At 49.8% G+C, this 25,995-nt stretch overlaps 1 protein-coding gene across 2 annotated transcripts in view; it reads right to left on the reverse strand.

The window, feature by feature from the left end:
* The window catches only part of LRBA (LPS responsive beige-like anchor protein), a 1,198,938-nt gene that overhangs the window by 908,068 nt on the left and 264,875 nt on the right, over window positions 1-25,995 (reverse strand). For both annotated transcript variants that reach the window (XM_082258080.1, XM_082258079.1), the window contains exon 24: window positions 20,996-21,149. In XM_082258080.1, coding sequence (XP_082114206.1) covers window positions 20,996-21,149 — 154 coding nt within the window. The remainder of the gene's footprint in view (window positions 1-20,995; window positions 21,150-25,995) is intronic.

The following is a 25,995-nucleotide window of genomic DNA, read 5'->3' on the forward strand; positions in this document are numbered from 1 at the left end:
AAATGGAGAGTACCCTGTAGAGCAGTGGTCCTCAACTCCAGTCCTCAGGGCCCACTAACAGGCCAGATTTTAAGTATTACCTTGGGGAGATGCAGACTAGAATACTGCAATCACTGAGCAGCAAATTATATCACCGGGGATGTATTTCAGTTATCTTGCAAACCTGGCCTGTTAGTGGGCCCTGAGGACCAGGGTTGAGGACCACTGCTGTAGAGGACTGAGGTACCTCCCTGATGGCGAACATCACGTATGGAATCAGGAAGTCCCAGTGTTATCCATCCTTGTCAACAACCTTTTTTTAACATACTCTTTAATGTTTTATTGAAGCGTTCTACCAAGCCACCAGTTTGAGAGTGGTACATGGAGGTTTGCAATGGCGTCACTTAACTTGCACAACTCTCTAGTTATTCGTTATGAGTAAGCGACCCGTAGAGTCGTGAAACGCATCAACCTGTTCCAAGTTTATCTACTCTTGAGTGCGGTCAAACTTTTTCCTTTGAATATCTGACTACTTGACGGCGGATCCGACCGGCACCTGAGTGCTTCGCCTCACCTGAGCGGCTGTTTTCTGTGTTGCTTCAAGTACATGGAGGTTTGCAATGGCGTCACTTTAACTTGCACAACTCTCTAGTTACTCGTGACAAACGGGGTGCCCTGGTCTGTAAGGACCTTCTTAGGGATCCCAACGCGAACACCATGAACAAATCTTTGGAATGTTCTTAGAGGATGCAGAGTGCAAGGGAACTGCCTCGGGGTAACGGGTAGCATAATCCACTAATACAAGAATATGCTGATGATCCTGGGCAGACTTGGGAAGTGGATCCACGAGGCTCTTCAATAATTGGTAAGGGCACGAAAGAACTTCGGAAGTGGGGCTGACATTTGACACACAGGACAGGATTGACAATAATTGTCAATATCTTTCTGCATCCCAGGCCAGTAAAACCTGTTCAACACCCTTTCAGGATTTTTTTTTTTCAACCCCTAAATGACCTAGCAAGTGTCCATGAGCCAATTCCAGCGCCACTCATCTGTAAGGCATAGGGACCACCAACTGTTCAACAACTTCATCATTCTTTTTATATACAAAATACAATAAATCCTCATTGCTGCTGAAAAAGGGAAAAAGGCCTGTCCCCTGGTTCGACAGGTACATCAATAACTACTACATTTTCCCAGGCCCTGGCAAGGGTAGGGTCTTTTCTTTGCTCGGTACCAAAAAGTTTTCCTTGTGCACATTAAGATCAGCAAACTAATGTAGCCTCAGGGTCAGCAGAAGGCTGTCCACCTAAACTGGCTGTGGGGACATCCTCAGGCTCCTCCAGTTCTCCTCCCATAACTGGAGAAATTAAAACCCAGGGAATCCTGAGAGGAGTCCCCTGAACCCACATGGTCAGTGCTGGCCAGGAGTTCTGGCTCCTCCACCGAGTCAGTTACTGTGACCGAATCTGGACGATCCCACAGTTCCCAAAACGTAGGTAAATCTCTACCAATGATGGTCTCGCGCACTAAGTGGGGTACAAGTCCCACCGGATAGGTCACCGTACCGAAGTCAATTTTAAAGTTAACAGTAGTTATAGGATACTCCCGAGTATCACCATGCACACAGATCACACCAACTTCATTAGCATTTAAATTCAGTTTCAACCATCTCTGCTTTAACCAAACCCACCAGAATTCCTAAGTCCACCAAAGCCATAATCGGCTTATTATTAACAGTCATTTGGCACATGTGTTTTCCTACACTTGGTGCTGCAGCACATGAAACAGCAGCAAACTGCCTTCTAAGAGATATGTCACACTGCATGGGTTCATTTGTCCAAGGACAGTTTGCTGCAACATGTCCCAGTTCCTGGCAACGGAAACACCTGATGTTGCCCCAGTTTGGTTTGCTGACAGGCAGTGGCTTCCCCTGTTCAGGATGCCAAACTTTGGCCCTGGCACCAAAAGTCCTCCGCCCTGTCTCCTTGCCATGCTGAGCAACCACTTCCCCTTAAACAGTCTTACCAGTTGCCTGGGGAGACCGTGGCGTTGGGTGTAAAGTCTGAGCGGCTGTAGGGGTGGTGACCAGGCTCTCTGCAGCATAGTACCTCTCAAGAGAGTTCCCCCATGTTGTCCTCCAACTTGGGGTCCCCATAACTCACCCACTTCTGCAGGGGAATTGGGAGTGACATCAGGAATATGCTCCACTATTTGTGGCCCAGACAGGGACTCGGGCTGCAGCCATTTCCGCACCAGGTGGATTAGGTCAAACATCTGTGATCTTGGGCACCTCTCATCTCAAAAAGGACCAGCTGTTGACCCGCTGTGCTCAAACAGCCAAGGTGACACCGAGACCCACCAGGATTTCCTGCTTGACCTTCACATATTCTCTTGCATCCACGGATTCCAAATCTTAATAGGCCTTCTGCAATTCCCCAGTAAGGGAGTGATCAGTCCTGTCCACTGGGTTTTGGGCCAGCCATCTCTCTCTCATCGGTTCTCTCAAAAGCAACCAGAAAGGTCATCGTCCGCCGTTATCCTGGACAGAAAGCGACCGACATGCCTGAGGAGCTGTCTCCAACCCCTTCGGCTTTAGCAGGAGACTTTTGTGCAAGCATCTGCATCACCTCAGCCAGTGTCTCTGTCCACTTCTGCAGCACTTGCCAATTTTTCAAACATCAACTGGGTTTGCTCTTGTACAGCACCAATCTGTTGTTGAAGTAAAGGGTTTGCTTGCTGTTGCACAGCGTTAGATAACACCAAATGATTGAGGATTTCCTCCATGTGCAGCCACTCCAGGTACTGGCCCTTTAAGTAGTAACTTACTACCCCAGGCCTCCACCATATATAAGCTGGGGACAGGGTTCATACACCTTTTTACCAATAAAATTCCATGACTTCACGAAAATATTCATGACCTAAAGTTTCATGAAATGTCTATGTATACATGTTAAATGAGAAGAAAATCCATGTCACACCCAGCAAATAAATGACAATCTTTATAGTGTACAGTACCTCTGCAGTTAGGGTTTCGTTTCTGGATACAGCGTGACTCAAAATGGTCTCCTGTTTTACAGTGGATGAGATGGAAGCACCGCTGCCGCAGCTGGGAGCTGGTGTCACTTCAGGCGCACGGATGAAAAAGCTGAGAACTCTGATGTAGAGGGGACTCTGGTGACCAGAGACCAATTTCCACAGAGTGAATGCACTAAGGAAGGGAGGGGGGGTCTTGATATAAGGAGGAACCTTTATAACAGTGCCCCCTTACATCATTGACCCCCCCCCCCTCAGACTGGCCGGCAGCACTGTCACTGACCACCTCTTAGGTGCACCATGCTCTGGTTTTATCCTGTAGTCTCCTCTCCCCAATCCACACATGTCTGACTTCTCCTGTGATCCCCATCCCGACAGCACTCCCACTTTTGACTCCTCTCCATACCCCCTCAGAGACTTCAGACATGATAAAAGACGAGATGGTCAGAGATTATGGACATGATAGAAGAGATGGTTAGAGGCTGTGGACATGGTACAGGAGGTGGTCAGAGACTGCGGACATGATACAAGAGACGGTCAGAGACTGCGCACACGATACAAGAGATGGTCAGAGACTGCGGACATGATACAACAGATGGTCAGAGACTGCGGACATGATACAAGAGATGGTCAGAGACTGCGGACATGATACAAGAGATGGTCAAGGACTGCGGACATGATACAAGAGATGGTCAGAGACTGCGGACATGATACAGGAGATGGTCAGAGACTGCAGACATGATACAGGAGATGGTCGGAGACTGCGGACATGATACAGGAGATGGTCGGAGACTGCGGACATGATACAGGAGATGGTCGGAGACTGCGGACATGATACAGGAGATGGTCGGAGACTGCGGACATGATACAGGAGATGGTCGGAGACTGCGGACATGATACAGGAGATGGTCGGAGACTGCGGACATGATACAGGAGATGGTTGGAGACTGCGGACATGATACAGGAGATGGTCAGAGACTGCGGACATGATACAAGAGATAGTCAGGGACTGCGGACATGATACAAGAGAAGGTCAGAGACAGCGGACATGATATAAGAGAAGGTCAGATATTGCGGACATGATAGAAGATAGAAGAGCACTAGGGGGGGCCGGAGAGCACAGGGGAAGCAGAGAGCACTGGAGGAGCTGAAGGGCATGGGGGGGGGGGAATAGAGAGAATTAAGGGGGGGTTTGGAAAGCATTGCAGGGGGTTGGAAGGCGCAGGGGGGGTGGAGGCAGGCAGGGAAAACCAGGGGGATGGAGAGCACAGGGGGAGGGGGGGGGAACTGGAGAGCACTCTCTGGGGGGGGGAACTGGAGAGCACTGTCTGGGGGGGGGGGGGCTGGAAATCACTGAGGGGGAGCAAGGGAGCACAGGGGGGTGGAGAGCACTGGGGGAGCCAGACTAAGAGCACGGAGGGGGCTAAGAGCACGGGGGGAGGTAAAGAGCACTGGGGGGGTGGGGTTAATAGCACTGGGGGGGGTGGGGTTAACAGCACTGAGGGGGAGGGTTAATAGCACTGAGGGGGAGGGTTAATAGCACTGAGGGGGAGGGTTAATAGCACTGAGGGGGGCCAGCAAAGGAAGTTGTATAGGAGGGGGATGGGGCAGCTGCATATAGATGAATTGAACTTTCCATATTCCTAGTTCAGCTTCTGAGAGGAGGAGTAACAAGCATTCAGCAACATGAGGCATGAGGAATATGGAAAGTTCAATTCATCTCTATGCAGCTGTCCCATCCCATCCCCCTCCTATCCAGCACACGAGACTCCTCAGACTCCTCTCACTGACCTTCTTCCTGCCACTGCAGCTGCCTTCTTTACACGGAGATGCGGGCAGCATTAGGGAAAAATTTCATGCTGGTATCTTTAATGATATGGACTAGGTAATGTGTTAGAAACTAAAGGATGCCACATCATTTGATGGAAATGGAAAAATTATTAACTTACAGAGGGCTGAATTCAAAGAATTCCCCGAAAATTAAAGTGAAAAAATGACAGCAGTCAATTTTGCTGAAACTCAAAATGGTACTCCGTTTGTATGGCCCCCCCCCCCACGTGCTTGTATGCATGCCTGACGTCAGAGCATGCTCCTATTGAGATGACGGATGGTGTCGTGGGGTATTTCTTACCAGACCTGGACCAGGGCATTACTGAGCTCCTGAAAAAAAACTGAGGTGCAACCTGGCGGTGCTGGATGGACCGAAACATTGTCTCAGAGGTGTTCTATTGGATTTAGGTCAGGCGAGCATATGGGCCATTCAATGGTATCCATTTCTTCATCCTCCAGGAACTGGCTGCATACTCTCACCTCAAGGCCGTGCATTGTCGTGCACCAGGAGGAACCCAGGACCCACTACACCAGGGTAGGGTCTGACAAAGGGTCCAAGGATTTTATTCCGATACCTAATGGCAGTCACAGCCTGTAGAGGTCTGTGCTACCCTCCATGGATATGCCTCCTCAGACCATCATTGACCCACCACCAAACTGGTCATGCTGAACGAGGTTACAGGCAGTATATAACTTCTCCACTGCTTCTCCAGACCCTTTCATGCCTGTCACATGAGCTCAGGTTGAACCTGTTCTCATCTGTGAAAAGCACAAAGCGTCAGTGGATTACCTGCCAATTCTGGTGTTCAATGGCAAATGCCAATAGAGCTCCACAGTGCCGGGCAGTAAGCACAGGGCTCATTAGAGGACCTCAGGCCACACTCATGAAGTCGGTTTCTGATTGTTCGGTCAGAGACATTCACACCAGTAGCCTGCTAGGGGTCATTTTGTAGGGCTCCGGCAGTGCTCGTCCTTTTCCTCCTTGCACCATCCTCCCGATTGGTTAAGGACCTTCTACGGCCATGTCTAGCTCTCCTGGATTAACTTCCTGTCTCCTGGAATCTCCTCCATGCTCTTGAGACTGTGCTGGGAAACACAGCAAACCTTCTGGCAATGGCACGTATTGATGTGCCATCCTGGAGGAGAAGGACTGCCTGTGCAACCTCTTGAGGGTCCTAGTATCGTCTCATGCTACCGGTAGTGACGCTGACCCTAGCCAAATGCTAAACAATTGAAAAACAGCAAGAAAAAGAGGAGTACGGAAAAAAAAAAAAGTCAGTGGCCGCCACCTGTAAAACCATTCCTTTTTGGAGGTTGTCTCATTGTTGCCCATCAAGTGCACTTGTTGTTCTGGTCATTAACATCAAAGCAGCTGAAACTGATTACCAACCCCTTCTGCTACTTAACTGGCCAGATCAGTATCCCAGGAGTTTAATTGACTTGATGTTATACTCCGATTAGAAAGTGTTCCTTTTATTTTATTTTTTGAGCAGTGTATTTTGGACTAGTGCTCATAGTTCGTGGTCTCCGGTGCTGTAAGTGAGTGGCCGGAGACGCATGCATGCGGGAGCCCTCGGTTCAAGCAAGAAGCTTTGAAAGGTCCGGCACAGTATCCTGGACCTTCAGAGCGCATGCGCCGCTGAAGTAAGGGGCTGCATGCAGGGTGAATATCTCCTAAACGTGCATATTCATTTCACCTACAGGTAAGCCTTACTATAGGCTTACCTGTAGGTAAAACTAACAAAGTAGGCCTTACAACTGCTTTCATGTCATCCCAGTCTTAGCCCATTGAGTTGGCCCACCCTTTGCAGCTATAACAGCTTCAACTCTTCTGAGAAGGATATCCACAAGGTTTAGACGTGTGTCTATGGGAATGTTTGACCATTCTTCCAAAAGCACATTCCTGAGGTCAGACACCGATGTGGACGAGAAGGTCTCACACGCAGTCTGCACTCTATTTCCTCCCAAAGGTGTTCTATCGGGTTGAGGTCAGTACTCTGTGCAGGCCAGTCAAGGTCCTCCACCCCAAACTTGCTCATCAGCATCTTTATGGACCTGGTTTGTGTACTGGTGCGCAGTCATGTTGGAACAGGAAGAGGCCATCCCCAAACATCCCCCCCCCCCCCCCCAACAGTAGACAATCCAGGTACCTAATGACTGGAATACTTCTGCATTAAAGAAAGCCCAGAGATAGTGCGATGACCTTTGTGAAAGCTCCCAGGGCCAAAGCAAAAACTAAAAGAAAGCACCAACTAATAGTGGATGCCGCCCACTGCAAAATTAATAAAACAAGGATGACCTGGAAAGATGGGAATATGTAAAGACTAATTCCTTACGTCAATGAACTCCTAGAAGTCTCTTCAATGAAGGGAGGCAATAATTGAATTGATAAGAAATGTTTGAGGACATAAAAACGCTAAAGGCCTTTAAGTCCAAGGTGGGATGAACGACTCTTTTGGGTCTCAGGGCTGTAAAAAGTTATGAATAAAAATCTTAAAACTGTTCAGTAGTGAGAACAGCAGGAACAAGAACAATCCAATGCAGCAATCCTTTACCGGCTGGAGTCTGAGGATGTCAAGATAAAAAGCCAAAAATCGAGAGGGGAGGATGAAGGTGAAACTCTATAATGATACTTTTTCCTGCACCCATGTCAGCTAGGTGAGCTTCCCAAATCTCTTCAAAAGCCATTAGACCTCTAATAAAGTTGGTAAGGGCTGGTCTTCATACAGCGGCCAATTTATCTGCAGGCTCGGATCTTTTAGTTTGCATGGATGTTTTGAACCCTGTGTCCAAGGAATTGAAAGGTTTGTGGGTCCTGAAACTGGAGCAGGACTTGTAGGAACGAAAAAACAGAATTTTTGTAAAATCTTACCTGTAAAATTCCTTTCTCTGAGTCCTCCGACAGTCGCCGCCTCTTCATATTCGTCACATATGGGGTATTAGACTTTGCTCCGAAGGAGTAGCTAGGCAACAGAATATGTTAACATTAAAGCTTTTAACATATCCCACCCTCAAGGGGTGGTCCCCTCAGTCAATACCCTCCTACTTCCTGCAACCATATCTCAGTTTTAGTGGAATAGCAGTAGAGTACACAACCAAACCCCAAAAGAGGGGCGGGGGCGGCGACTGTCGGAGGACTCAGAGAAAGGAATTTTACAGGTAAGATTTTACAAAAATTCCGTTTTCTCTTACGTCCTCCGACAGTCGCCGCCTCTTCATATTCGTCACATATGGGGACGTCCCAAAGCAGTGCAAACATGAGGGGTGGGAAACGCATCCGCGCCGAAAAGGCAACGCAGTCTCCGCATCAAAGAAAGGAACCTTACCAAAGGAAGGAAACCAGCTGGGCAACAGGAAAAAACAAGTGCTCAACAGGAGCAACAACCCAGGAAAAGACAAAAAACCAGGGGATACAAAACTTATCGCAACAGCCAGGAGTCCCCAACAAGGGACCCTAGGGAACAGCCGCACTAAGAACCTTGCGGCCAAAGGAAGCATCCGCCGATGCCTGAACATCTACTTTGTAGAATTTTGTGAAAGTGTGCACGGTCGACCAGGTCGCCGCCTTACACACCTGGGCTACAGAAGCCTCATGACGACAGGCCCAAGACGTACTCAAAGATCTAGTAGAGTGCGCCTTCACAGGTACAGGAGGAACCTTCCCCTGCAAGGCATAGGCCTGTTCAATGGTCTGCCTGATCCATTTGGCGATGGTAGAGGCCGAAGCCGCCATGCCCTTCCGAGGACCCTCTGGAAGAACAAACAAGGAGTCCGTCTTTCGAAAAGACTCAGTCGATTTAAGGTAAACCCTTATCGCCCGAACAACATCCAGAGAATGCAATCTCACCTCCTATGGATGTTTAGGCTTCGCGCACAGCGAAGGTAAGACAATATCCTCATTAAGATGGAATTCCGAAACTCGTTTCGGAAGAAAAGAAGGATTAGGTCGCAAGACCACCTTATCCAAATGAATAACCAGGTACGGAGACTTGCAGGACAAAGCTGCCAGCTCCGACACTCTGCGAGCCGAAGTGATCGCCACCAAAAAGGCGACCTTTTTGGACAACATAGACAACGAGATCTCCCTGATCTGTTCAAAAGGAGCACGTTGCAACACAGACAGAACGAGATTCAAGTCCCAAAGGGGCAAAGGATCCCTCCTAGGAAGAACCAGATGCCGCACACCCTGAACAAAAGTGCCAACCAAGGAGTTGGAAGCCACGGGACGTTGAAACAGAACGGCCAGCGCAGACACCTGACTCTTTATCGTAGCCAGCGCCAAACGCTGATCAACACCCGTTTGAAGGAAAGACAGCACACGGGAAACCGAGTACGTGCGGGGTGAAAACCCCCTGGACTCACACCAGGCAAAATAGGCCTTCCAAGTACGGTAATAAACCTCCCCCGAGGAAGATTTCCTCGCGTTGATCAAAGTATGAACGACCTCTGGAGAGAGACCCTTCTCCTTCAGGACCTCGGTCTCAACAGCCAGGCCGTCAAAGCCAGCGACTGTAAAGCAGGATGGTAAATCGGTCCTTGAGACAGTAGATCGTCTCGAAGAGGCAAACGCCACGGGGCGTTGACCGCCAGATTCACGAGGTCTGCGTACCAGGACCGGCGAGGCCAGTCCGGTGCCACAAGAATCACCGTGCTGCGTTCCGAGTATAACCTGCGAAGGAACCTGGACAGCAACTGAATCGGTGGAAACGCGTACATCAGCCTGTACTGATGCCACGGGGCCACTAACGCGTCCGACGCGTCTGCCCGAGGGTCGCGCGTCCTTGCCACGAACCTTCTCACCTTGTTGTTGAGACGAGACGCGAACAGGTCCACATCTGGAAGACCCCACTTCGCGCACAACATCTGGAAGACAGCCGGGTGGAGAGACCATTCCCCCTGATCCAGGGTCTGGCGACTCAAATAGTCCGCCTGCCAGTTCTCCACCCCCGGAATGTGAACCGCCGTTATCGCCGGGACATGAGTCTCGGCCCAAGACAGAATGTCGGCCACTTCTCGAGCCGCTCGGGGACACTCCTGGTGCCCCCTTGGTGGTTGATGTAGGCCACCGCCGTGGCATTGTCCGTCTGCACCCGAACCGGGCAGCCCTGCAGCCGGTCCGTCCAGCGACGAAGACAGAGACTTATCGCACGCAATTCCAGGATGTTGATCGGAAGGGAAGACTCCCCCTCCGACCAAGTTCCCTGGGCGGACAGAACGCCCAGAACACCACCCCAGCCCGACAGGCTGGCATCCGTGGTGATCACCGTCCACGAGACAGGACGAAACGACTTGCCCCCGGACACCAACGGGGACTGGAGCCACCACAGAAGGTTTCTTCTGGTGCGATGACTCAACGAGATTTGAAGATCCAGAGATTGAGGTCGCCCGTCCCACCTGGACAGGATCTCTGCTTGGAGAACCCGCGTGTGAAACTGGGCGAAGGGAATCGCCTCGAAGGCCGAGACCATCAATCCCAGACATCTCATGCACGTCCGCAGAGACGAGCGCGGAACATCCCTGAGGGACCTGACTTCCTCCTGGAGAGTTCTGAGTTTGTCTTCCGGCAGGAAGACCTTCGCCTGCACCGAGTCCAGAATCATTCCCAGGTAGGGAAGACGAACCGACGGACTCAGTGTCGACTTTGGAAAATTTATCGTCCAACCAAACTCCTGCAGAGTTTGCATCGTGACAGACAGGTCCTCCTCCAGACCCTGGCTGGTCGCAGACCGAACCAGAATGTCGTCCAGATACCCCAGGACAGAAATGCCCTGGGCCCTCAATAACGCCAGAACCGGTGCAAGCACCTTGGTGAAGACCCGCGGAGCCGAGGCGAGACCAAAAGGCAACGCCACGAACTGGTAGTGATCCTCCACAATGGCAAATCGAAGGAACCTCTGGTGACCCTCGAAAATGGGGATGTGAAGATACGCATCCTTCAAATCGATGGAGGCCATGAATTCCCCCGGAACCAGGGCAGCCACCACCGACCGCAGGGATTCCATGCGGAACTTGCGAACCCGCACAGAGCGGTTCAGAGCCTTCCAGTCCAGAATCGGACGAACCTTGCCCTCCTTTCTGGGCACGGTGAACAGATTGGAATAAAACCCCCGAAATCTGTCCCGATGAGGCACAGGAACCACCACTCCCTGAGCCCTCAGGTCCCGCACCGCCAGGTGCAGGTCCCGCAAACGCTCTGGAGACAGTTGAAGATGTGAGGGAAAAAATCTGCTCTCCGGCTGAGAGAGAAACTCGATCTTGTAACCAGATCGAACGATTTCCTGAACCCATCTGTCCCGCACACGGGCAAACCAGGGCTGAAGAAAACCGAGCAAGCGTCCCCCCACCCCAAAACTGGGTGAGGGCGCCCCTTCAGGCCGAACTGTTATGGGCTGCAGATCCGGATTGGCCGGACTTCTGTTTCCCAGACCAGGGCTTCTTCTGAGTGCCTTGACCTTTGAACGGCTTGCCCTTGTAGTGCGGCCGAAAGGCACGAAAGGACCCCTGAGGGGGCCGAAAATTAGCATGCTTCTTCCCAGAAGCCCCCTTAGCCTTGGGGAAATGGGGCAAGAGAGTGCTCTTACCCCCGGTGATCCCCTTAATCAACACATCCAAGGACTCCCCAAAAAGGCGAGACCCATCATAAGGTAGATTGGCTAAGGTCTTACGTGAGGACTGGTCCACCGACCAACATTTTAACCAAACCAGGCGGCGAGACAACACCGCCACGCTGTGCACACGTGCAGCCAACGGAACCAGGTCCAGGTCCGCATCACACAGATACATGACACCCTGGTGAATTTGATCCACCATATCCAGGGTCGCCGGCGAGGCCGAATCGGCCACTAGGACGCGCCTAAGCATCTGCGTCCAACTTGCGATCGCCTGAGCCGCCATGAGAGAAGCAAACAGAGCCTTAAGCATAGAACCCGTAACAGAATAAGTATGACGGGCAAGAGACTCCAATCTCCTATCCGTGGCATCACGGAACACAGGGGAATCCTCTGCAGGAATCGCAGTGGATTTGTTTAAAACCGCAATTGCGTGATCCACTGGGGGAGGCACACACCACCTTTCATCAGTGGAAGGCGAGAAAGGATAACGCAGCTTGAATCTACTTGGTACAGCAAAAGGTTTGCGCAGATTGCGCCATTGTTCCTTAACAGCGCACTGAAAATCATCATTGCAGGGAAAAACCTGCGGCGTCCTGCGTTTTCTCTGCGTCCCATAAGCCGCCAAGGCGGCGGGGGGACACACTTCATCCTGCAAACGCAGCGTTTGCTTTATGGAAGCAATCAACTCATCCATGATTGCAAGCTCTTCAGGCGAGCCAGGGGGAGAATTATCAACCCCCTCAACTTCAGCCTCCACCTCGGACCCCACTAGATCTAGAGAGGAGCGGGACCCCGATAAGGAGGCCCCCGCCATAACAGCCCCATCACCTTCACCCTCAGAATCAGAGGAAAGAGCAACTCTGGGCCTTTTAGTAGATTGAGCAGCCACCAGCATCTGTACCTGAGCAGCAAGGCCAGCCACAATAGTGGCTAAATCCCCCCCTGGGGGGGAAACAGCGGTCCCCTGGCTTCCCACCAAGGCGGTAGGAAATTTGCCCTCCTGAGAATCCATTGCCCCTGTAATGCCAGACAATAAAGGGTTAACTGCCCCTTTTAAGCAAGCGCGGCAAGCGCAGCCCACCGCACCACACTCAAGCACAATGAGACCCCCACAGGGAATATGCAAACTGAACACAGGCAATGGATAGCAAGAACAGAAGGATAAAACCTGAGGAGACCCTCGCCGCTGCTGCTGCCCCGATCGGTGTTCCTGGAAAGAGGAAGTGATGCTGCCAGGGCGCTCTATGAAAGCCTATGGAGGCTACAAGAAAATGGCCGCCATGCATGTAAAACATGCGGCCGGAGCGAGTGTAGGCAAAATGGCGCCGTTTGGCGCCGAAACCGCCGCTTCACAGTGCAGTAAAGCACACATGACATCCCAGTATCAGAATACATGTCAGATCGCCGCAGCGATCGCTGTATATGCCCAAACATGTCAAAAAAACATGCCCCACAGCACACAGCTTCACACACTGACCAGGCTGACACACACAGTGTCACACAGCTCCCCCCCCCCCCTTGCAGCCCACAGCCGAGAGATAGGGAGACAAGCAGTGTGAATAGAGGCAGGTTACACAGTCCCAGACTGACACCCCCCAGACAGACAGGTCCCCACATAAATACACTTACCTCACATGGCGTGGGGGACCCGCGCAGGCGAACAAGCCGCTGCACATGAGGCAGGGAGAGTCGCATTCAAGACGCACAAAATGGGGGTTAAGAAACCGCACAGCGTCCAGTGAGGTAGCCACCTCACCAATCATCCCTGCACCGAACAGGGATGGGTCGTTCACTGTGCCAGGAGCGTTACCTGGCTGAACGCTCGATGGCAGACTGGGAAGCCACTGACCCACGACCTGCGACCAGGGGGATCAGCCCGAGACCCAGCCCGCATGATCCTCTTCATCAGAAGAACTAATGCTGACAAAAAGAACAGCTAAGTAAAGGTAGAGAGAAAACTCAAACAAAAAATCAAAAAAAAAGAAAGAGTCTGGGGCACAAAGCCCCAGCACAGAGAGAGCCAGCCACTCCTGACAAGCTAGACATTAAAACTGAGATATGGTTGCAGGAAGTAGGAGGGTATTGACTGAGGGGACCACCCCTTGAGGGTGGGATATGTTAAAAGCTTTAATGTTAACATATTCTGTTGCCTAGCTACTCCTTCGGAGCAAAGTCTAATACCCCCATATGTGACGAATATGAAGAGGCGGCGACTGTCGGAGGACGTAAGAGAAACTGAATTTTTGTAAAATCTTACCGTAAAATTTCTGAGTCCTCTGATAGTCGCCGCCCACTCAGTCATCACCAATGGGTATTGACCTCTTATCCATAGGAGCAAGCTAGGCATAAGACTTGTTAAAAACAAATTAATTTACATAGACACCTATGGGGGCTGTCCTAATGGTCCAATACCCCGCTGCTATCAGCCATCCCAACTCAGTTTGGTAGCAAGCAGTTAGAGTCCAAAGAACCCCAAATAGAGGGGCGGGGGCGGCGACTGTCAGAGGACTCCGAAAGGAATTTTACGGTAAGATTTTACAAAAATTCAGTTTTCTCTTACATCCTCTGACAGTAGCCGCCCACTCATTCAGTCTTCACCAATGGGATGTCCCAAAGCAGTGTAGACATGAGGGGTGGGAAAACGTAACCGTCATAAAGGCAACGCAGTATCCACGTCAGAGAAAGGAACCTTACGTGAACAGAAAGGTATCCTCTGGGCAACAGAAAAGCTCAACTGGAGCAACAACCCAGGAAAGCAAATAAACAAGGGGGAAAACAACCCCAACAGCCAGGGACCTGCAAAACCAGGGTCCCCTTAAGGTACTGCCGCACACAGAACTTTGCGGCCAAAGGAGGCATCTGCCGATGCCAGAACATCAGGTTTGTACAATTTTGAAAAGGTGTGCACTGACGACCACCTGGGCCACTGAAGCATGATGCCGGAAGGCCCAGGAAGCACTCACCGCTTTGGTAGAGTGCGCCTTGACAGGGAAGGTCGGTCCCCGCTCCTTAATCGAGTAGGCCTGTACAATCATCTGTCAGATCCATTTTGAAATTGTCGCCGCAGACGCAGCCATAACCTTCCGAGGTCCCTCAGGAAGGACAAAAAGAGAATCCGACTTACGAAAGGATTCAGTGGACGACAGGTAAACCCTGATCGCCCTGCCAACATCCAAGGAATGCAAGGCAAACTCGTTAGGATGTTTTGGATTCGCACAAAGCAAAGGCAAAAAAAATGTCCTCATTAAGGTGACATTAAGGTGAAATTCAGAAACCACCTTTGGAAGAAAGGACTGGTTAAGTCGCAAGACCACCTTATCCCTATGAACCACCAGGTAAAGGGGAACGGCAGGACAAGGCCGCCAACTCCGACACTCTGAGGGCAGAAGTGATCGCCACTAGAAAAGCAACCTTTTTTGACAGCAGAGGCAAGGAAATGTCCCTGATGTTTTCAAAGGGAGGAAGTTGCAAAAACGGACAGAACCAAGTTCAAATCCCACGGAGGTAGAGGCGCCCTCCGAGGAGGGGCCAAATGACGCACACCTTGAATAAAGGTGCGAATCAAAGAGTTAGACGCCAAGGGGCGCAGAAAAAAGAAGGACGGCCAGTGCACACAAATGGCCCTTAATCATGGTCAACGCAAGGCGCTGATCCACACCAGTTTGTAGGAAGGCTAACACCCTCGCCACCGAATAAGAGCGAGGAGGGAAGCCCCTGGATTCACACCAGGCAAAATAAGCCTTCCAGGTATGGTAATAGATCTTACCAGACGAGGCTTTTCTAGCCTTGAGCAGAGTAGGAATGACCTCTGAGGAGAGACCCCTGTCCCTCAGGACCTGGCTTTCAACAGCCACACCATTAAAGCCAGCGACTGTAAAGCAGGATGGAAGATCGGGCCCTGCAACAGCAGATCATCTCGTAACAGGAGCCGCCACAGAGGCTCGACGGCCAGTTGAATGATGTCCGCGTACCAAGACCGGCACGGCCAGTCTGGTGCCACCAGAATCACCAACTTCAGTTCCGAGACCAACCTGCGAAGGAACCTGGACAATAACTGGAGGAAAGGCATATATCAGACGATACCGGTGCCAAGGCACCACCAGCGCATCCGAGGCGTCTGCCAGAGGATCGCGTGTTCTTGCCACGAACCTTCCCACCTTGTTGTTTAGCCGTGACACGAACAGATCCACATCCGGGGATCCCCATTTCGCACACAGCATTTGCAACACCTCCGGATGTAGGGACCATTCCCCCTTGTCCAGGGTCTGGCGGCTTAGATAATCGGCCTGCCAATTCTCCACACCTGGAATGTGAACTGCCGAAATCGCCGGGGCGCGAGTCTCGGCCCAATACAGAATACCGGTCACTTCCTGGGCCGCCCGGGCACTCCTGGTGCCCCCTTGGTGATTGATGTAAGCCACCGCCGTGGCATTGACCGTCTGCACCCTTACAGGGCGACCCTGAAGACGATCCGACCAATGGAGCAGGCACAGCCTGACCGCTCTCAATTCCAAGATGTTTATCGGCAGGGAGGATTCCTCCACCGACAAAGTGCCCTGGGCAGACAGGTTGCCCAAAACGCCACCCCAGCCCGACAGGTAGGCATCCGTGGTAATCACCGTCCACAGCAACGGCCAGAAGAACTTTCCTTCCGTCACGGCCGGGGACTGGAGCCACCACAGAAGTTCCACTCTGGTTTGGCAACTCAGAGACACCCTCAGGTCCAAGGACTGAGGTAGCCTGTCCCATCTGGCCAGTATCTCCGCCTGGAGAGACCGTGTAAGAAATTGTGCAAACGGTATCGCCTCGAAGGCTGACACCATCAACCCCAGGGACCGCATACAGGTCCTGAATGACGAGGACTCGTTGTCCCTGAGGGACCTGACCTCATCCTGTAGGGTCTGGAGCTTGTCCTCCGGCAGAAACACCTTCGCTTGGGCGGAGTCTAGGACCATCCCCAGATAAGGGAGACGAACCGAAGGCGACAAGGTCGACTTAACGTTGATGGTCCATCCGAACTCCTGGAGCGTCTGAACTGTTGTGGACAGATCGAGCAGCAGGCTCTGACTGGCACTCGACCTTAACAGGAGATCGTCCAGATATCCCAAGACCGCAATGCCCTGTGCCCGTAACAGGCCCAGAACAGGAGCCAGCACTTTGGTCAGCACCCTTGGAGCCGAAGCGAGACCAAAAGGTAATGCCACAAACTGACAATGGTTCTCCGCGATAGCGAATCGGAGGTATCTCTGATGACCCTCGAATATGGGGATGTGTAAATACGCATCATTTAGGTCGATAGAGGCCAGGAAATCTCCCGGGCTTAAAGAGGCCACCACCGAAGGGAGGGACTCCATGCGGAATTTTTGAACGCGCACTAAGCGGTTCAGAGCTTTCAAGTCCAGAATCGGACGCACCTTGCCCTCCTTTCTGGGCACAGTGAACAGATTCGAATAAAACCCCCGAAATCTTTCCCGATGAGGCACCGGGACGATAACCCCCTGGGCGAGGAGATCCTGCACCGCCCAATGAAGATCTTGCAACCGATCTGGGGTCAAATGAAGATTTGAGGGAAGGAATCTGTCCGCGAAAGGAATTAGATCTTGTAGCCCGATCGAATGATTTCCTGAACCCACCTGCCTGGAATTCGGAGCAGCCAAGGTTGGAGGAACCCGCGCAGACGTCCCCCCAACCCTGAAACTGGTGAGGGTGCCCCTTCAGGCAGGGGTGGACTGGACCGCCGCACCAGCCTGGGCGGCCTTTGGCTTGCCTGCCCAGGGCTTTCTCTGGCCACTTGAAGGGTTTCCCCTTGTCCTGTCCCTTGAAGGCACGAAAGGACCACTGGTTTGGTTTAAAGGAAGGGCCCCGCTTAACCAATTCATCCAGGGATTCCCCAAAAAGACGATTTCCCGCATAAGGGATATCAGACACCATCTTCCTGGAAGTCTGGTCAACCGACCAGCTTTTTAACCAAATCAAGCGATGGTTAAGTACCGCGACCCCCGACAGGCGAGCTGCCAACGGGGCCTCATCCAAGGCTGCAGCACACAGATACATGACCCCTTGATGAATCTGGTCCACCATCTCCGAATTGGGGGGCAGAATCAGCCACGAGGGTGCGTCCTAGCACCTTAGCCCAATCTGCCACAGCCTGAGCCACCATGACGGAGGCGAAAATAGGTTTCAGCATGGAACCCGCCACCTTATAGGAATGGCGGGCAAGGGATTTCAGCCTCCTATCCGTAGGGTCCTGGAAAATAGGAGAATCCTCGGTGGGTACCAGAGTGGCCCTGTTCAATCTGGGCACAGTGTGATCCACTTAAGGAGCCACAGACCAGCGCGAATCTGTAGGAGACGCAAAGGGGTAACGGACTTGAAACCGTTTAGGCACCACAAAATTGCGCTTCAAATTGCGTCATTGTTCATTCACAGTTTCGTGGAACTCAGCGGGGCAAGGAAACACCTGCGCCTCCTTACGGGATCTGCGGTTACCAAAAGAGGACCGCTTGCCCGTAGGATTGGGCTCATCCTCTAAATGTAGTGTATCCTTAATAGCAGTAATCAGCGCAGCCATAGCTGCGCGTTCTTCGGCCGTCCCAGCGGGGGAATCAGTCCCCTCCTCATCCTCCCCCTCCCCTTCAGACTGGGACGAACGAGACCCCTCAAGGGGCACACTGTCCACGGCAAACATATCAGAATCGGAATCAGAAGAAATAGAAAGCCTAGGCCTTTTCTTAGTATCCTGTTCAGCCATCAAAAGATCCACTTTGGACGCTAAAGTCGTAAGTGCAGCAGGCAGAGCAGAAGATCCAGAGGAACCTGAATCATCCACTAAGGCTGGGGGAAATTTGCTGTCCTGGGACTCCATAAAGGAAAAAAAAACTTTATTTTTTTTTGTACTGGCCCTTTAAGCCACAGCGATCCCACCGCAGTACACCGCTATGAAGGCCTATGCAAACAGACCCCGCAAGTAGGAATGAGCTGACAGCCAGAGATATTCCCCACAAAAAACAGCAAAGACAGACCCCACAAGTGTTACCACACGCCTCCTGATCTCCACTGCAGAGAAAAAGGAAGTGATGTCACCGCATGAGGCTGAACTAAGAAAACAGGCTAAGGAAAAATGGTTGCCCATAGAAAGTAATGGGAGGCTCCGGGAAAATGGCCGCCGACATGTGCACAGAAGAACACATTGCCACACACAAGATGGCGAGGTAAGGCACCAAAACACACTACATTCATTGCTGCAGAAGCGCCCACAGTGAAGCCAGCAGTATGCCCACACCTAAAATGGCGGACCGGCGTTTTTTTTAACCCGCAGCGGTCGCCGCACATGTCTGCACCTCCAACCACATACATAGTTTTACTCAGGAGAGGGACCCCCACAAACCCCCCACATAGCGTCCCTGCTGTGATGGAGCCCCCGCAGGGACCGAGATTAAGGGAGCCCCAAAACACAGACATGAGGGGATACCACAGACACATCAAACTGCCAGCACCAGACAGAAGCCCCACACAGAATGTACTTACCGTACCCAATGGCGTGGGTGCCTCTCATCGACGGGAAGCCTCCCACCCCAGGTGGTGGGGGTGCCGTCAGCCAAAAACGCAGGACGCTAGCAACGCACAGGACCGTGGGTGAGACGTCCAAGCGAGGTGGCCACCTCGCAGGCTTTCATCTCTAAGGGAAAGGGACAGGTCCTTTGCGAGGCCAGGGCGTAAGCATAGCCTGCTAAACGCTCGATGGCGGACGGACTCGATAAGGCCCTCTGTCCTGGAACACCAGAACGACCAGTGCGACTCCCAGCTCCACAACACCGTCGTCATCCGAAGAATCGACTAACTAAATGCTGAGAACCCTTGGCGAGGGGGTGAGGGGAGGATGGTGTCCCTTCGGGCAAAATGGCAGGCAGATGTACCCCAATTGGAGCTGGCGGACTGGGATGATCTGCTCAGCGTCCAGTTCCATGGATTGATAGCTGCGGGGGATAGGGTTATTCAGCTAAATTATTTACATAGAATTTACTACACTCCCTGTCGTCTCTTTGCGATGGGGAGGCTTGCCTCCCCGTTGTGTTTCCGCTGCCAGGAAGATTGGGGGGACTTCTTTCACATGGTCTGGTTGTGTCCGCTGATCCAGTCCTTTTGGAAGAGGGTATGTACCTTTATCGCGGATAAATTGGCACTGCCAAATATTTGAGCACCGGACAGATGCCTGCTTGGCAATCTAGAGGAGGAGGGTATTCGGCAGTCCCAAAGGACTCTGCTGTGTATACTTTTTTTCTATGCCAAGAAACTGATTGCCCTGCGATGGAAGCAGGATGCTCCACCTACGGTAGCGGCCTGGGTGGAACTGGTCAACAATGCTCTTCCCATGTATAAACTCACCTATTTGGCTAGAGGTTCCATGAAAAAATTTGCTAAGGTATGGTCCTCATGGATGGACTCGGTTCTAGGGTCCAGAGAGGTCTAGGTTCCTGAGATGACACAACAGTGTATGTTTGTTTTGCCAAATTTATCGCTTTTCTTTAATGACGCTCTTGCCTTTGCTACCTTTTTGGGTGCCCAGGGCTATGTGGGGGGTGGTGTTCTTTCCCTGCGGTGGGTTGTATACTTATTTACTGATGTGATAAGAACGCACTCTGTGAAGGGTTTTGTAAAGTTTGTACTTCTTCCTCGTGATATTTGGAGGGTTTGTACATTCTAAGTTGTTGGGGAAAAAAAAAAAAAAACATAAAAATAAAAAATAAAAATATTACAAAGCTTCTGGTTGGATGGGGAGGGGCGGGGTGGAGGCAGTCAACTAGGGTCGCTGTGTTTTGTGATACTGTGGTTGATGTCATTTTGCTTCTTTGCCCTGCACTAATGTCTGTATGATTCTTGGACATGCATTGTTTCCTCCTTGATTGTACTCCTTGATTTGTATCGGACTGTTGTTTGTGTTCTGTGTTCTATTAATAAAAATACCTTTAAAAAAAACTAAATGCTGAGAAATAAACAGCTAGTAGTGTAAGAAAACACACTTGAGAAAATAAAATCATAAAACAGAAGAAAAGGCTGAGACTGTAGCCCCAGCACAGGGATAGCCTATCTTACTCCTAACTAGGCAGAAGACAAACCGAGTTGGGATGGCTGATAGCAGGGGGGTATTGGACCATTAGGACAGCCCCTATGGGTGTGTCTATGTAAATTACTTTGTTTTTAACAAGTCTTATGCCTAGCTTGCTCCTATGGATAAAGAGGTCAATACCCATTGGTGAAGACTGAATGAGTGGGCGGCGACTTTCAGAGGACGTAAGAGAAAGAACATTTTGATACAAGATAGGAAGGTGTCAACCTGCACAAATGACCCATAAAATACAGTCAAGGTAAAAAAAGAAAAAAAAAAAACACATTGATACAATATACATTTTGCTTAAAACATTTACACTACATACTTATGTGAAACTTTTTCAAAATACAGACTAGTTTTCCTTAAAACCATATTGTGTAAAACATTTCATAAAATAGCCTGACCAACGTATAAAAAATGGAATGCTTACAGTAGTAGAGGTTGCAGCAGAAAGTAATGGTAATATACCACCACATGCCATGATCATGTTGTCTGTTATTTGAGAAATAAGATGGATTGTGTTGTGTACAAAAATAACATTATCGCTGCTGTTCACAAAGTCCATTATTGTCTTTGTTGAGTGACTGTAAAAAAGAACAAAAGTAAAGCAAATTCATTTCATAGTAACTATTAATGCTGTGATTAAATGGGCCTAGTTTGATAATGATTAGCAAAAGAAATGGGCTCAGGCGTGTTCGGATCCTAGTCCAAACCCACCTGAGCAATCCCGCCAGGAAGCAGTCACTGCACATCACCAATCATAGGCAGTGAGGCATTTCCTGGCCTGCAGCTGCACATACACAGGCCCTGACTATGCTGCTCATGATTGGCGGAGTGCAGTGACGGCTTCCTGACCGGATAAGGACTAGGATCTGAACACCTGAGCCTATCCCCAATTGGCAATAGGAATGAAAAGAACGAACAGCTGCTTCTCTGGACACCTTGCTCTGATATAATTAGTTACCTGCAAGGTACTTGCTTTTCTCCTATGCTACACTAGAGCAACATTCACACTAGCATTTTGCCACAATGCAAATGCCAGGTACAGGATTCTACTAATTCTTGTTGCTCTGTTTGACAACTGAGTGGCTAGTTGCAGCCGCTGAGCATGTACACTGCAATATGTTGTCTGCGTCTGCAGCTATTCATTCCAGTTCAAACAGAAATTGATCACTTGTGATTGATTGTGGTTGATGCTGAATGAACTTCGGGCTCGGCAGCCACAGCTAGTCGTTCGCAGCTGTCAAACAGCAGCAGAAATCAGTAGATTACCAATGCTGGCATTCGCACTGTGGAGAAACGCCCGTGTGAATGTAAAATAATATATTCCGTGCTACAGACCACTATATGGGATGAACAAAGAATATATAATGAGCTGCTGCCCCCACTGAGACTACTGCTAGCAGAGTCAGGAATGTAAATGGATTAAATGGAAGTGGGTGTGGCACTGCTTGTTATTTGCTGAGTAACTAAAATTTAGTGTGGTGGTTACTAAAACAAATTACAAATTCATACATTTCCAAAAAATATGCAGCCAAGTGTGTGCTTACTTCATTCAGAAAGTCTATGCAATAAATTAAAATAAAACAACGATATAAAAAAAAGTGACAAGTGTCGTGTCAATAAAATGACAAATATTATGTAGCAATATTATCCAAAAAAAAATTATGGATTAAAAAAATAAAGTGACATGTGCTGAAAATAGCAAGTCCATAAATTATTATACAGCTCTCGCAGTCTGTCGGTGGTCTTCACATGTGCTCCCCCCCGTGTTGACCTCACTCACCAGAAGTCTTTCCCCTTATGGGGTGTATTCGCATTCACAGCGCTATTGTGGCTGTAAACATACTTCAGATCCAGGGCTGTCCTCCCCTTTGCTCGTCTGCTCTTCTAGATCTCCCACATGCAGAGATAACAGCAGGCATACCCCATAGTGTATTATCATTTTAAAACTTTTATTTAAAATCGCATATATTGCACTTACATTGTGGAAAGAAACTTTCAATATTTAAAATCAGGAAGTCTGGGACCGTGTCTGCGTTCCACGGCTTCAGACCAGAAGTGATGTGATGACGCTGGAGGCTCCACCCTACGCTTTTCATCACACCGACTGCTGATGACGTCAGTGTGACGAAACGTGTAGGGTGCTGAATGTTTCTTTCCACAATGTCAGTGCATTATATGTGATTTTAAATAAAAGTTTTAAAACTATATTACACTATGGGGTATGCCTGCTGTTGTAATCTCCCCATGGGAAAGATCTGGAGGGGCAGACAAGCAAAGGGGAGGACAGCCCTGGATCTGAAGCATGAGTACAGCCACAATAGTGCTCTTGCATCCTATACTCTACTCCAAGATATTGAATTTACAGGGAAGTCAATATTCCTATCTTAATTATACATGCACATGACATAGGCAGAGTTTTTTTTTTTTTTTTTTACACCATGGGAAGTCCTCAAGTAATAAATTATGTATGGTGGGCAATAATAAAGCAAACAGAACTGTGCTGACAGGCAGAAATAGGGGTCAGAAGTCTCAACATTAAGAGCGCTGCTGAGAAAACCTTGTGGCCAAAAAGCTACATCCGCAGATGACTGAACATTCACCTCAAAGAAGACCAGATGGCTGCTTTACACAACTGGGCTACAGAGACCTGGTACTGAAATGTCTAGGAAACTCCCACTGATCTAGTAGACTGGGCGCATAAAATCGAAGGAGAAGATTACGAATACAGAATGTAAGCTCTTTCGATCATATTTCTTATCCATCATGCAATGATCCCAAGGAGAGGACAAACCAGGAATCCTAACTGGAGCAGTAGCTTTGAGGTATACTCTAATGGCTGACTACCCCCAGGCAGCATAGAGGTTTCCTTTGGATGCTTAGGAGTAAGACATAGGAATAGTAGGACAATGTCCTAATTGAAGTTGTATGCTAAAACCCCCTTCAGCGGAAAGGATGGCCTTGGGCATAAGACAACCTTATAGTAAAGTATATGGAAGGGCTCTTAACAGGAAAAGGCTAACAGTTTGGAAACACATCTAGCAGATGTGAGGGTGACCAAAAATGCTACTTTTCATGAACATTTACTCTATGGGAATATCGTTGATAGGTTCAAAGGGTGGTGTCTGCAGAGCAGAGAGAACCAAATTAAGATCCCAAAGAAACACGGGGTACTGCAAGGAGGGTTTAATATGACATACACCTTGAAGCAAGGATCTTACAAGGGAAAGTGAAGCCAGAGGCCTTTGAAAAAGAATGAATAAGGCCAAGACGTGAACTTTTAGAGTGCTTATGCGTACAAACAAGGTCAAGACCTATTTGTAAAAAGATCAGAATGTGAGACAGTAACATTTGGGATTGGGGTTCGCACCAGGCAAAAAAGGATTTCCAGGTGTGATAACAGATCATCCTGGAAAAATTGGATTTTTGTCTTGCCATAAAATCATTTTCTCCGATGTTCATTGACGGACAGCTCCATATCTTCTTGAGCCTTGGGTTTTTCCTGCCCACCTACAGGAGTAGGACACTAGGCGGAAAAAAGCTTGACTTTGCCCATAGGGCAGTCCCAGGTGGTATACTCAGACTTCCTGCTCTAGCTCTTCAGTTTTGTAACAAGCAGTGTCAGAAGAACATAAAACCAAACTCAGAGGGGCGGGTGCTGTGTCCGTCAATGAACAGCAGGGAAAAGAATATTACGATAAAACAAAAATCCCATTTTCTCTTTCGTTCATTGACGGACACAGCTCCATATCTTCTTGACCCTTGCAACGTCCCAAAGCAGTGTCAAAATAAGGGGTGGGAAGAACGCAGCAATAAATATACTTTCCAAAGGCTGAACGTAGCCAAAAGGGTAAAACAGGAGCTCAACCAAGAAACTGGAGCTCACCTGACAAAAAAAAAAAAATACACCCTCAAAAGAGGACTAATCCTCTCCAACCACCGCCTGCAAAACCATGCGGCCAAAGGCGGCATCCCCAGACAACATATCCACCTTCTAAAATTTTGTGAAAGTGTGCACGGACGACCAGGTGGCCGTCTTGCAAACCTGCACTACTGACACCTGACGGAAGGCCCAGGAGGCCCTAAGCGTCCTTGTAGAATACGCCTTAACAGGGAAAGGAGGATCTTGACCCTTAATGCATTAGGCCTGCACCACCCTCTGCCTGATCCTTCTGGAAATGTTCGCAGCAGACGCGGTCAGTCCCTTACGGAGTCCATCCTTAAGGACAAACAGGGAATCAGAATTTGGGAATGACTCAGTTAACGCCAGGTACACGCTGATGGCCCCAACCACATCCAAGCTGATGGCCCGAACCACATCCAAAGAACGTAAGGAAATCTCTAAGCTTGGAGCACAAGGAAAGCAACACAATGCCCTTATATAAATGGAAACCAGAGACGACCTTAGGAAGGAACGGCTGGCAGGGACGAAGCACCACTCCATTTCTGTGAACTACCAAGTAAGGTGAATGACAAGACAGCTGACAGCTCCGACACCCTTGATGCAAAAGAAAAAAAAAAAAAAAAAAAACACCAAGAAGGTTACCTTCTGGGACAAAGAAAGCAGGTGGTTACTGAAGAACCGACAGCACCAAGTTGAGATCCCACAAGAGCAATGGAGACCGTACTGGGGGAGCCAAGTGGAAAACCCCGTGAACAAAGGTGCGAACCACAGAAAGCGTAGCCAAAGGACAATGAAAGCATAACACCAATGGCCGAACCTGGCCCTCGATGGTACCTGAGGCCAGACACTGCTAAATATCTCGTTGGAGGAAGCCAAATGCTGAGTCACCGAAAAGCAGCAGGGTGAACCCCAAGGTATTCACATCTGCAAAATATGCTCTTTAAACACGATGGTAAATCTACCTAGAAGTAGATTTACTAGCTTGCAGCAGCATGGGATATACTGATTCAGACAACCCTCTAGCCCCCAGCACCTGGTTTCCGACAGCAAAGCTGTTAAAGCCAACGACTTTAAAGCAAGACAGAAGACTGGCCCTTGAGTCAACAGATCCCCTCTAAGAGGGAGTCTCCAAGGGAGCATCGACAATCTGGGTACCACCAAGCGAGGCCAGTCTAGAGCCACTAGGATGACCGTAAGCCCTTCTGCCTCGAGCCTATGCAGGAGTCTTGTCATAGGTTCTGGAAGAGGAAAGATGTATATCAGACGACACCATCCCCAAGGGAGCCATCAGTGCGTCTGTGGCGTCGGCCAGAGGATCCCAAGACCATGCCACAAACCCAAGCACCTTCCTGTTGAGAAGAGAGGCTAACGGAACCAACTCGGGAGTTCCCTACTGGAGACACCACTGATGAAACACCTCAGAGGATATGTCCAGTATATTGATCGGTAGTCTAGATTCTTCCAGAGGCCAGACCCCCTGAGCATAATCCGTGCCAAAAAACGCCACCCACTTGGACAGGCTG

This window comes from Pelophylax lessonae (genome assembly GCF_965119305.1).
Source record: "Pelophylax lessonae genome assembly, chromosome: 1".
Lineage (NCBI taxonomy): Eukaryota > Metazoa > Chordata > Amphibia > Anura > Ranidae > Pelophylax > Pelophylax lessonae.